Genomic DNA, 14,286 nt, shown 5'->3' with positions numbered 1-14,286 from the left:
GGAAACAGTGATCACGCGATTGATTTTCTCTTGTAATCTCTTATGGAAGTTAGTATCGCTTATTGTTCAAAGACTTTCTTTGGACTCTGCCACTGGTGCATGGTGGGATACATTCAAGTGAACTGTAGTAGCCAATAAGATTTGCTTTGATGATGACGTGTAGGACCGTGTAACACAACAACAAAGATGAGTAAAGTTTTTGTTTTTTCAGGAGTCGCGTGAAAGAAAAAAGAGAAAATCGTCAATTCTTGATCAGTCTTATGTTTCATCAACACCTGAATTTGTAGGTTGAAAACTTTTTCCCGCGTTAAATTCAGCCCTATGCGGTATGTTATGTGTTAGCATAAGAATCTCACGAGTATCGTCAGGGTCTGTGTGTGGTATAAGAGTTTCTCAATAAATTACTGAGGGATAGTTAATTAATCACGTAACCGACGTAAGCTACATGAATGTTGTTTCTGTTTTTACTATTCCCTTGCTATTTTAACTAATTTTTTTTTAAGACGGAGCTTGTAAACCGCTGCTCAAATTGTGAGGAAAAGACAAAAACATTACCAGATGTTGTTTCGTCAAACTTTGAGTGATTCCTCCTTTATTTACTGATAAAAACGTTTCTCAGCTGATGATAAAGAGGTTCTTAACACTGCTAATTGTTTTACGAGGCTCGAAGAAATGACAACTGACGAGTAAAAATACCAAGTCTCATTACACAGCTTTCCGCTGAATAAATACAATATCATGTGACATTTTTTTTTATCAAATGTACTCTTTGAACAATGTTTTCGTTGTGTACACTCTGGAAGAGTGTAATTTTTTATGCGGTCTCGTATTTGCACCCGTTTTGGTGCGTATATCTTCTGTAGTACAATAATCCCCTTAGTTTTATGTTGGAGTTTCTCCCGTTCTCGTTATCCGAGAAATCATTTTTCTTCTTAATTTAAGCCAAACGACGCACGTTAGAAGTTCACTCACATGTTTATATCACACGACAAATATGAATTGAAAAGCGAGAGTCCATCCTGAATTATTTAACCACGTTTTGTAATTATAAAACGACCGGATGATTTCATCCGTCTTTTCAATAACGTTGACCCGACACTCATTCACTTTTTCAAGTTAAAATGGGTTGAGGTTTTTAGTGTATGAAGCTGTTTAACCAAAAGGCAGTGGAAAGCTACCAAAATAATGCAGCATGTTTTGTTAGAGCTAAGGATATCCACAAGTTGCCTGTAATTTGTCAAAAAGCTGCTCGAAATTTCCGGCGGAAAATATCGCTGGAACGTTGCTTGAAAAATCGAAAAAATGCTTTTTAAGAAAATGACTTTGCTATTCTCCTACCTTTTGCTTCGCCTTGAGTAATAATATGTAGCTTAGGCTTCGCAACTTATTATGCAGTGTTATTATAATAAACCTGCAAGACTAACTACATACATGTACCGGCCGCAACATCTATGTTATTACTGAGCCTTTGAAGACTGAAATAATCATTTCTTTTAAACGTTTCTTCGCATTAATTTATCCACCTTGCCTTGAGAATGGTGTCACGATGACGCCGAAACGTCGGTTCAATAATAATAATAATAATAATAATAATAATAATAATAATAATAATAATAATAAATAAATAAATAAATAAATAAATAAATAAATAAATAAATAAATAAAGGTCTAACTTACGTTTAAGGCGATTTAAAATAACCTTTACACCGAAAAAAGGCTGATATCAAGTGGTCTGGTCCCAGTTGGGCAAAAAGCGGATAATTTTATCCAGTAGATAATTTCCTATCCGGCGGATAAAATGACATTTCCACCGGATAGCGACTTCTCCGCTGGATAAAGTTATCCGCTCTTTGAACAACTGGAGCCTGGCGCCTGAAAGTTCGTAAAATTCTGGCGCTTGAACTCTTGGATCTTGAAATTGTTGAAATTGACTTTCACGACAGTCTTTATCGTATGGATGATCTCATCAGTGTACAGATTTCTGATATCAGTTGGATTGATCTCTTTGCCATATATCACCGTTAGTAGAAATAGAATATGCGGCACTCCTCGTCAGTAGCTTTGAGAAATAAAAAAATATTTAAAATTTATTATGCATGCAAAGGTCCTCCCTCTCATAACATTTATTATCATAAGCTAATCCATGGATATAGTCCTATAGATGTGAATTTGGGGTCCTATATCGGAAGGATTTTTTCGTCTGCGGTGTGGTGAAGTAGGGTGAGACTCGCTGTATCTTATTCCGTGATCATCCAATGACGTAGACAAACACGAAGTTGCGAAGTTCCTTTATATCCAATACTAAATCTCGGCTGTTTCCTTTAAATTCCAATTATTCCTTGTTTACTTTCTCTCGGCGAGTTAATCGTTATAATTTACATTTTATTCAGGCCATGGTTGATTTGTTTGTCGTCATTTTGCCCTTATTCCCAGTGTGAGAGGCGGATAACACACGACTCAGTAATCAAAGCCCAGTTCATAACACTCAACCACGTCATTGAAGTAAATCAGAGTAAATCTGCACGTGGAGAGTCCAATACTGCATTTGTAAAGCCTTGAGATAACATCAGTCGCAAATTAATGACCTTGGCTTTGAGTGCCACAAGTGACTGTTAACTCGTGAAGGAAGTTTGGGCCGAGGGCTGATGTCACGAATTTCCGTTGCGGGGGTAGTAATTACAAATGCAAGCGAAACTACCTCAAACCACAATAATCAAACTCCATAGTCACGGTTTTGTCCATTTGACAGATTCAGGAGTAAGCTTGATTATTAATTGCCTATTAACGGTAACAAAACTTTGAGGTTGATGCGTTGTTTGCAGTCAGTAACAAAGAGTCGGCATTTAAAATTATGGAAATTATCATGATTGCTAGACATCTCATCCTTTAAATCCTTCAAGCGATACCTATTTTGTTGTGACCAGTCACCGTAACTTGTAAATGGAAGTTAGTTTGCTTTCTATTCCAAGTTGGGACACTGAGAGCCAAGTGAACAAGTGAATAAAGTGACCAATCCTGAACAAAATAGTTTTCAGAAGCAACTCGGTAGCTCTTATGACGAACAATTTTTTGTTTTGATTTGAACAATAAAGGAACCGCAATATATAAATAAAATAGACTGACCTTTTAGAAGCCGGAGTGGGTTGTGAAATTACTTTGCATGAGAGAGTCACAATAGAGATAATTGCCCTTGTTATTAAAATTTTCCTGTCTGCTTGGCCTTTTTCGCGGTTTCGAGGTGCGTAAATATCACTTTTCATCAACTTGTACCTGTTGGAAATTTGGAATACACTAGACATATTCGTCATACGGCTCCATCTTTTGATTCTTCAGTGTCAAAAAGGTCTTGTTGATTTCTCTCTATCGGTGGTTTTTCATTGAACAATGCCTTGTAAACATTGCGCTTTATCACGCCTCCTTTGCTTAAGTGTCTTACGCAGTGCATACGATTAACAAGCTCTCGACACCTCAAAGTAATCTGATAATAATTGTCAGCGAATATGTCAAATGGCACATCAAAGTAAGCCGAATCAAATGGCAGCAGCGGAGCGCGCCACCTTGGAGGAATCGTTGGAAACCTGTATATTTGCACCAGTTATTAAAAGATTGACTAAAATAGAATGCTTCCAGTCCTAAACATATCACAGCTTGCAGCACGCTGTGCTGGTTGACCTTAACGATGTTCCATCGAATTCTCTAATAAAAGTAATTACAAGTCTCGGTTGAATTACAATAAATCTTTCCTTATTCTGAGAAAAGAAACGGCATTTTTCTTGGGTATTAGCCACTGTGGCAGGCCTGACAACTTAAAGTGTGTTACGCTTTTTCTTCAAATTGATCTGCGGTGATTCCCACCAACCACGACAATCTAAAGTCCTTTCCTACAAAACTTCAAAGTTCAATTCGTCGTTGTTTCTTTAGAAAGACGATAAAGCTTGTCGAGGTTGCCAGAACAACAGAAGCTACCAAGGGAATAAGGTTTATATTTCTCAATCTCCTCCCATGCCAAACTTATTTGCTTGACAATATATTCTTTATGTATGAGATGCTTCAATATCCATAGTTGCCGCCAAATTTGATAGCTCAATAAGAGGGCCATGAATAAGACATGACATGGCAGTTCTATTTTCGTGTAATGAGTGAAGTCTTGTATTTTGCTTCAAACACAGACTATTGGCTTGTCTTATTTCCTTTGTTCACTGTCACTTATAGTGATTGCGTGTCTGTCTGTTTCTCTAATCATCGATTTCACGAAAGAGTTTACAAACATTGGCAAAACGCACATGTTCCAACTTTCTCCCTTTGTTGAGGCGATCATGCATGCATAAGTAAAATACACTGCTCCCAAGCTGCGACAAAAAATGCGACCTACTCAGCAAAAGTTTAATTCTCTACGTCACAAGCAGCAATAACGTGTATGCGAATGAAAGAGATTCGTGTGGATTATGTAAGACGTTTTTAAATTACATGCTCACGGGTGGCTTGTCCGAAATTCATATGCTAAATTCAACGAATTATTGATTGCACTTGACAGCTCTTGTTCACCTGCAAGATTGTAAGTATCAGACAGCGTTGTTATTCTCTCGCACAATAAAGTTCCTTCCCTGAAGACTATTTCATTGAAACTATGGATTGCAGATCACGTCCTGTGCTATTATGGCTACCGGTTATTTCCTACTTTTTTCGCAACGCATCGCTAAGCAGATGCGAGAACGAACGCCAGATCATAAACAAAACGTTCCTATTTTGCATATTGGGTGTGCTGCAGATAATGTGACAACAGAATGAAAGAGGATTTTGCATAATGCGCTTCTGAAAAAGAGTGGCCGACCTTAACGTTTGAAGAGGACAGAAACAAATTCAGCTGATTAGTAGTGTGGAAGGACGGCAAAAAGCACCATGGGCGTGTGTTTGATGAGATTATAGTGGAAGGGAATCAGGAAACATATTCATCACAAACTTTAGGGGCGTGATTGTGTTAAAAACTCTCCCTATCAACAAGGTGACAAATTTTTGACAAGCGGCAGTCGAAATTGACAAGACGCTACACCTCCCGCGAAATCGAACCAATCAGCACTGACCAACGGCCCCACGTGTAGCAGATGTTGCTAATGAGTGGTGCATTATGGCCTGACTTGAGGTCAAAACCAAATGACGTCTATTCCGGCTTTCACTTGAAGCAAACCTAGAACGATCTAGAGGTGATTCGAACCTCGAGCACACTCCGAACACGGCACAATTACGGAGTTGTAGCTAACGGCTCTCGGAGCAACACTTTCCCTATGCCGAGCTCACTTCTCGTCGAAATGGACCGCTCCACAAACGGGCAATTAGACGCAGATCAAAGAGCTCTGCAAATCGCCCTCGAGCTCTCCATGCTTGGTCTGACAAATGACGACGATCAAACCTCGAATGCGTTTGATGATATTCGTAATAAGAAAAGTATGAACATGACGGAGTGCGTTCCAGTACCGAGTTCTGAGCATGTGGCTGAGATAGTTGGAAGGCAAGGTAAGTTTTGGAGTCTTAACTGAGGCTAAAATCAAATTAGCTACAATAGCTGTCTTGTGGAAACCGCGTGTATTTGACGTGTTTTTGTGCTTCGCTCCATTTTCAGGTTGCAAAATCAAGGCTTTGCGAGCGAAGACGAACACTTACATCAAAACACCTGTGCGTGGAGAAGATCCTGTTTTCGTAGTAACGGGAAGAAAAGAGGACGTGGCTCTGGCAAAACGCGAGATAATTTCAGCTGCAGAACATTTTTCTCAAATTCGGGCTCAGCGCAAAAACAACAGCTTGAATTCACTTGCTCCTGGGCCACCAAGCCCTACAACGCCAGGTCAAACTACAATCCACGTACGAGTGCCATATAGAGTTGTTGGTCTTGTTGTGGGACCTAAAGGAGCTACGATTAAACGAATCCAACAGCAAACTAACACGTACATCGTAACTCCATCCAGAGACAAGGAGCCAGTGTTTGAAGTTACAGGCATGCCTGACAACGTCGAAAGTGCGCGCAAAGAAATCAACAACCATATCACTACGCGCACGGGTGGAAGGATGGATACAGCAGATGATGTTTTCATCAATGATGCTTTGCAAGGTTCTTTCAACGATTTCCCTCCCGCCTCCATATATTCTAGCGTGTCCTCAAGCTTCTCTGCGTTTAGAGATAGCAACAGCTCGCTGGGATTGACCCAACGCACAAGCTCGGATTCGTTCTACGGCTACCCCAGTAGCAAGAGTTCCAGTATTAATGATGGAGGCTTTAACCCGATCAACAGTCCATTTTCTGCGAATGGGTTCTTCTTCAACGATCTGCCATCACCAACGGATCGCGATGTTGGATCGGAAGGGAGCTCAACTGGGTCTGGATTTGATCCAGCGCCCGCGCCGCCATCACCGTCTATCTGGGGGAATGTGCCTTCAACACGATCCATCAACGAGCAAGCACCGTTTACTCGCAGCTCCAGCTTAAATAGCCAGGCAATGAGCTCAGCAATCGGCCGGCCAGCGAGTCCACATTCTGCTGCAAGAAGGATGAAGAGCGATCCTTTAACTGGGAACTTTTCTCCTCTTTCCGCATTCACTCCTTTCACAACTCAAGTTACATCCACTGTATCTTCCATTCCCGTAACAAGTTCCAATGGCACGCACGTTAGCGCAAGCGAATCGAATGGGGTGAGTACCATTGGTTTTAGTGCTGAGGAAGCGAATAATAACAACACTACATTAAGTCCACTCGGTAAAGATATGAAAAAGAAAGATTGCATCATTTGTTGTGAGAGCGAAGTTGTGGCTGCACTTGTGCCTTGTGGTCATAACTTATTTTGCATGGAGTGCGCGAATCGTATCAAAGAGGAAAATAATTCCTGTCCTGTTTGCCAGAAGAATATCGACCAAGTATTGCGTATATTTTCTTAACTGAACTACAGCGAACGCAATAACGATTATACATATACGACGAAGTTCAGTGAATTAAAATAAAACCGAATTGAATGACATGTAATGCCATAAACAGTAATCTATGGAGTGTATTTGAATTAATTCAGAGAGTTTGTCTCTATGTATATTTAGTTGAAATTTTCGAGAATGCTTTTATTCTAAACTTTTGTTAAGTGATAACGTTATGTAAAGCTAGATTTTTTGCTAATTTAAGATTAGATCATATGAGAAAGACTTAAGTTATGCAGTTATGTAAAGATACCACATTGCTGGGTTGAAATTTATCTAAAGAAATGAAACACGCTCGGTCGTGTTTGAGCCAACATACTTAAATCTTATATTCATAAATTAGTTTCTAAGTTTATAATCCGCCAGAAAGAAAATTATCTGAAATCAGTCAATGAAAGTACATGGTATATATGAAACATTAAAGGGTTAGCATCCTACCCGGCACAAACCCATAGGTATATTTATGTGAACTATTTTATGTCATATCGATAACTTTTTTGATACAGCCTTCTAAGGAATTCTATGCCCTAAAATTATATGATATTTGTATAAATAGTCATAATTTCTATATAATATTGTGTTGCACCATAGTTCTATTTACTATTTTAATATTACTAAGAGAACCAAGATTATAGTTCTTCTGTATATTTAGCTGCAAATGCTGACAGAAAATCTTGGTTAAGAATTTGAGAGTTTAAAGTATTTTTATTTTATGGCACTCTACATAATACTATATGGAATTATACAGAGAATAAAGTGTAAATTTTATTTTTTGCTATTAAAATTGAGTCTAGAATCCTTTTTCTTGGATAAATTGAGCTCTAGAAGTCCACACAATTGAGATATGTGATAACTAGTGTGATTAGGAAGGTTTAACCAGAGCTACTGGTAGCCACATCAAAGAGATTTTTGCATCGTTATTTAGCTGTATTAGATTTGTTTTAATAAAAATGAAATGACAAGTTTTAGAAGAACAAATCTGTCATTTATTGCACTGTCATACTTCATGTTTTGCATAAGCAGTAGAGTTTTCGAGCAAAGAGCACTGAGACACTCGTCAGGGTTATTGAACTGAGTCCATGATCAGTTGTGAAACGAATTTTTTGTGAAGAAAATATTTTTTCACACCAACAGTATTCGATACGCGAGAAACATAGAATGCTTGGCTTTACGCAAATTTGAAGTTCTGTTTACCATATCTCGCCTTCCACCCTTTTCGTATTTAAATTTTAATGACCTGGGTAAACACACGGAACGTGTCTTGAAAACCAGGCTGGCAGCTTGTTCGTGCTTGAGTGATGTACAATCCACCTCGTGTGTTTTGCTTTGCACAGAGAAAGCGCGGTTATGAATAGTAGTTTGGCCTTTCAAAATGCACGCATCGCTCATTGGAACACCTGATTCTAATCGAGAGACTTAACCACCTAGTTCTGAAAGCAGCAGGAGCAATTTTCGTACTGTTTAGGAGTTCTTGCAATGATGTCGTGCGTGAAATTAACGCTAAACAATGTTTGGAAAGCAATTTGTTTTCAACGTATGTTTAACTGCAACAGAAATATATTTTTGTTCCATTTTATGTAAGCAAAAATGGAAAACAAAGCACTATAGGTGGAGGGTAAATTTTTTAAGTGACTTTGAGGTTTCGTTTCTAACCAGCGTAAAGCTTTGGACCGCTTCTTTTGCAAACAAAAGAGTTCCTAGTGGCGCCAATTATATTGACGTCACATGGGGCCAGCGATTATCATATCAACACATGATTGGCTGTTGATGACATTAATTATTTACTGTTTACGCTCTTTTGAGTGTATCAGCTGTTTTGCATAAATTGTCCCTCTGGCTAAACCTTGTTTTCACAGTGTTGTTTTGGCAAACTGTCAAGATCTATTGTGCGAAGGCCTGCTTAGCAAGACCTAATTAAGAATCTTTTGCGAAACGAACAAAGCAGCTGCACCAGTGTCTGAAAACAGAAATGTCTCCAAGGACATCTCTTTTTTTATTTCAACAAAAATGTCAGTATAAATCAACCTGCAGGAACTTGTCAACTCCATAGGTTTGGATGTCTTACCGCACGCAACAGTGAAGCACCGGCGAAGAAATTTGACAAGCTTAATCCTATTCGTTTGTACCAGTGGATTAACAATTTATGGCGACTAAAGCGAATGCCTCCACGTTTAGAAGCTATTTACATAATAATCAGGCCCGAATTAACCGGTCTCCTCTCTGTAAGCAGTTTGTAAAGTTTGAATGGTACATACCAAGCTCATCCCACGCAGATTGTTCACCATGAAATAAGTTAGAGCGCTATAAACACAGACCGCCTTGACAATACAAAGTGCGAGTGATCTTTCATCGTGTTCAGCCAAACCTTTTCAAGACTTAGGTTATTGTTTCTAGACAAAAGGTGTCTTATAGAATCCGTTGAACTTTGCCTTGTGTTTTAGAAAACTATCAATATGCGTCAGAGGGCCAAATGTTTTTCACTTTCCCTTAGCAACTCTCGTTCATTTTTCCTTGGTTTCCGTGTAAACAAATCGTAAGGGTTGCAACTTGAACTTTGTTCATGTTTTCTTTTAAAAAAAAAAATGTTTATTTGTTCGCAGTGTATTTACTTTCTGTGCTGAGATTTCAACCGAAACCACTATAGTGAACAGAGATTTTCTTCCGGAAGCAAGTGTAGGAATCCGTTTTATTTGAATCATTGCCTTTATTTACATTTGAAATATCGATTGTTCTACCCGCTAGATTAATTAGCTCTGCGGCATCTTTGTAGTCCTTACATCCCTTCAGACGCTAGGTGTTATAATAAACTTTAGGAATAAAAAAACAGAATAAAAGGCATACAGAAGTAAGACCCTTTCTTAAGAAATGACGCAATTATATTTAAATTTCAATACTTTGATTGTGGTCATCTTTGTACTCGGCATAACGAGAAACAGCAAATGGAATGACGCAAACAATTCATATTTTGGGCGAACGTGACTTAAGCCTATTCTAACTGAATGTATGTCACGTTCATGTGGATACACGATTATCAAAATCAAATCATATTGCACACTGCAACACACTAAACACACTAAATAAGGCTGTACGAATAAATGTCCAGGGAGCTGGTTCTCAGGTATAGCAACCGCCGGGAGGTGTGAACGAGGCCAAGTTGTTAGACTTCTATTAATATGCCAAAAGCTTAACATCATGAAATATAATCCACCAAAATCCATTCTTCTCTTGCCAAAAAAAAAAAAAAAAAGAAAGAAATAAAAAACCTAAAAAGATCTCTGCTAAAATCTCTCCACCCAAAGAATGTCCGCCAAAAAGTTTCTAACCTAAAAAAGTCTCCAGTCGTTAATTTCAAACTCTAAAAAGGTGTTCGCACATCCCCGTCACTAAAGAAACCTAAGTACCATCCCGGGAAGGAATGTTTTACAGACGAAAAATATTAGATACAATGGATGCATGGACATGCAGAGATAAAAAAACGACACATGTCAAGTACTGAATTTTGCTCCGCGATCTTGACTTGCGTAATGTTTATATGGATATTATATAAGGGGCCAATATTTGTAACAAATGAGTGTCTATACGTTGATGAACAATATAGTCAGTTTATATTAGTACGTGTGCCGGAGAACTGAACCGCGACAAATGAACTCGAATGCCGACCACTTATTGTTTCTTTTGGTTGTGTAACGCAGTTGAATCGACCGAAAAGTGCTCACAACTAACCTCGATAAAGAAAAGCCTGACCAGGTCTGAACACTGGACTAAATTTGTTTGCTTTATTTACAATGTTTAGATTCTAATGTGTCCTGCAAAATTAAAGGGTGCCTCTAAGAAGTGATAAATTATCTTAAGGGAATTTTTCACTTTCCCGAAAACTTTTCAGGATTTTAGAAACAATATATTTTTCGTGGCATTTAATTTTCACAGATTTAAGGGACTTTTTCCCCTTTCGCGGAAAACCAAACTGGAAACAAAACAGCCTTCCACAAACAGCTTCAGTTTTTGCGGGCAAGTTGGTATTAGTTCCCGGCAGCTTCTGGTACCGTGGTGCCGACTATGGTAGCATTTTTCATTAGACTCATTAATGCGATTGTTGCTGGATAGTATTTACTTACGCGGCAGGTTGTACATGCCAGTAAAAAAGTCGTGTGGTCAAAAGCCGGTTTTAGAGTGTAATATCGTCGTGTTTTTACTCATCCCTTGTATTTGACTCTGCCTGCAGGCTGCCTGAAAAAAGAAGGGTTCTCGCATTGCCTTTTCGTATGTACTCAACCGACACTACAAGTCGATCACTGATCACCATTACAGGTGTGCGAAAAAATTACATTATACCTAACGGATAAGGCAACATAACAATGATTCAAGACCAATGATCTACTGAAAAACACTGAACTCAATACAAGCGTTAAATCCACATGCTTAAGTTGTTTGTTTAGCGAGGGCCGCTCCCACTCAATATAAAGGGCTTCTTTGATCTTATGTCAATAGGAATTGGTGGGAGCAGAGTCTATAAGATAGAAAAGCAGATATCAGAACAGAGATTCCTGCATTCCACCACACGGGTCTGCGAGCATTTAAATTCGGACCGCAATCGGCACAAGCATTTAAGGTTTCATAGCCGTGCAGGAATCTGTTCAATCTGGGGCTTGCTTTATAATTTATAGATGTACATTCAGATTTGTATAACATCCTTGAAATGTCGATGGAGTCGTTGTATCCAAAAATTGTTTTTGTTAATTGCCTAATTTCTTTTCTTCGGCCCTATTACTTTGATTATTGTAATGTGGTATGAGGCAACTGCGTTAAAACCGAACTCAGTCAAAAGCTGCAGATACTCGCGTGGCCCACATTTTATTGTCCGCTTGCTCTGAATTTTTCCGGACATTAGGGTGGAGTCAGTAATCAAATATTAGAATGGAAAGCCATAATGATACATCAAACTTTACACCGGCTTCCTTCTGAATACCTAAAATCTAGATTTGTGTTTAGAGATGAAGTCACCTCCTAGCCACCAACAAATACTGAAAAAAATAAAAAGAAAGAAAAAGTAAAACTAGCTCAGATTCCACAGCCCCGTACAAATTATGGAAAGAAGAGTTTCTCTTACAGCGGAGCAAGGTTATGAAAGAACTTGTCTTCTGAACTACGATTGGCAACATTAATAATAGAACTATTTTAAAATTAAACAACGTCACTACAGTTTTGAGTAAGTTTTACAAACGGACGGCATCCTTGAAAAGCCGCTTTTAATAAGAAATTGTGTAATTTTATCTTAACTTAGTTAATTCGTCAATTTACTTGTTTCCTAAAATAATTATAATGAGCTGAAGGAATCACCGTAAGTTTCTAACTAAAGTTACCTAGCCTTACGTAACTATCAAGGAGGAGTTAAGTTTGAATGGCTTTTCTGTGCGGAAGAAGTTGAAGGCGGTTGAACGTTTCGAAACGTTTCAGTTTTGGCAAGAGCTTCAAAAGTCATTTCATGAAAGACAGGATTAGATTGAGAGAGTAAAATTTATTATGTCAAGGAAAATCGAATGTAAAACCAAAGGGAAGCCTCAGTTGACTTGCGCTCCACAAAGCAGAGGATTTGGACAATATGGCGACAAACTGGGGAGGAAGAAAGTAACCAGCTTACGGTGAGGGCGTCATGCGGCACAGAGAACCATGACCACAGTGTTAAGGTCGGATTATGGGTAACAGATGACCCATAAATCAACGTGATGTCCGCTTTAAGGAAATTGAAAATTTTATACATAATAAAGTGCTCATTTGCCTATAATCGTGAGAATTAGAACTATTAATTTCACCTAAACTTCAAATCGGTCTTATTCATGGGAAAGCCCCACTTCCTAAAATACACCCCTCCTCTCCTTGGGGTCAGCTTTTTTAATAATAAGCCAGCTTCGAATGTAATTAAAAGCCAAAGAAATACCTTAAAATGTGGGAGTAGCAATCGTCAAACATTAGTCAGTTGGTATCCACGAAAAACTTGGCACCGTCTCTGACGAGTACCGTTAAAAGCTCTACTAAGCTCCCGATTTCTGACCCCAAGAAGGAGAGGGAGGGAGGGGGGTCATTTCGTGGGGGGGCCTCATTTCAAATTACGAGGTTTGAACCTTTCCAATCATGAGTTTTGAACTTTTCCAATAGTTGACTAACATTTCAGTTAAAGCAAATGCAGTTTTAGCTTAGCACAAAGATATTTCCGCTCAAGACTAGGGGAAGGGGAGGGCTTATTTCAACTGACCTCGGTATCCTACGTAATATCCTAAGCGCGTTTTCAGTGGAAATTTTTGAAGGATAATAGACACATTAACTTTATTTGATTTTAAATTTGTTCTTGAACATCGCTCATTGCTTTTATGGAGCAGTGTACACATAACAGAGTCGGTACACACGACAAAAAAGGTTATTTTTTATTTGTGTATTAAAATAGGGTTCAATTTGTTTATTAAAGGACGGTGCCTAATTTTGTTATTGCGCCATACGTTCTGCGCATCTCAAGATACACGGGTTTCCTATGGGCAATGCTTAACAATTAATACAGGGATATTTTTTCGCGGTTTGAAACTATGCGGAGATAGCAGAACTTAGCAAGTGCTCTTGGTATTTAAAAAGAAAATTGGGGATAACCATGCATTTTTCAGGGATAATAAAGCTTTAATTTGATAAAAAATACCATACATTGCTTTGTATTTTTGCACTTTTTTGAATTATTGTAAAAAATGCGTTGTTACCCCCAATTTTCGTTTTGAAAATTCCAATAGCCCTTGCAAAGATCTGTTTTCCCGCATAGTGATAAAATGCGCAAAAATAGCTCTGTATTAGCAGGCACCGTCCTTAAGATCAACACCCATCAGTTTAAACGTTTTTTCTCTTGCACGAATGTGCCTTCTTACTAGTTGGTAACATCTCTTGGGGATCACCACCTTGTCGTGGCTACAGGGTTGCTCAACCCATTGAATCTACGAACCATCCGGTTGGACGGCTTAGCATAGTCACTACGGCTTACCCACTCCAGACACGTCAAAGATGATGTGCCTGACGAAGAACGAACTACCGGCCCTCTGAAAAGGGATTGAGCATAGAGCAAACAATCCTGTGCCATAAAATATATATGAAATACATGTGTAACATGTATATGCACTGCGGATGAATCAAAGATACAAGAGAAAGGTTCTCTTCACGGGTATATTATGAACTCAGAACATGAACAGCTCCCAGTTGGCTTGATAGCTCAGTTGGTAGAGCACTGCACCGGCATCGCAGAGGTCATGGGTTCAAATCCCGTTAAGGTGATTCCGTTGCATTGCATTGCGCATCCTTGCT

The 14,286-nt window shown here is 38.8% G+C and overlaps 1 protein-coding gene across 1 annotated transcript; it reads left to right on the top strand.

The window, feature by feature from the left end:
- The first annotated feature begins 5,162 nt into the window (after positions 1–5,162).
- On the top strand, positions 5,163–7,943 carry LOC146476969 (RNA-binding protein MEX3B-like). Its single transcript, XM_085114103.1, has 2 exons — positions 5,163–5,511; positions 5,618–7,943. The coding sequence occupies exons 1-2, from the start codon at positions 5,283–5,285 to the stop codon at positions 6,922–6,924; spliced, it is 1,536 nt and encodes a 511-aa protein (XP_084970229.1). The 5' UTR covers positions 5,163–5,282; the 3' UTR covers positions 6,925–7,943.
- Positions 7,944–14,286: the final 6,343 nt, after the last annotated feature.

The sequence above is a fragment of the Pavona decussata genome, unplaced genomic scaffold (genome assembly GCF_977016875.1).
Source record: "Pavona decussata unplaced genomic scaffold, jaPavDecu1.1 SCAFFOLD_72, whole genome shotgun sequence".
In the NCBI taxonomy this organism is placed as follows: domain Eukaryota; kingdom Metazoa; phylum Cnidaria; class Anthozoa; order Scleractinia; family Agariciidae; genus Pavona; species Pavona decussata.
The sequence above is the reverse complement of the archived record's forward strand: the minus strand, read 5'-3'. Positions and strand labels throughout refer to the sequence as shown.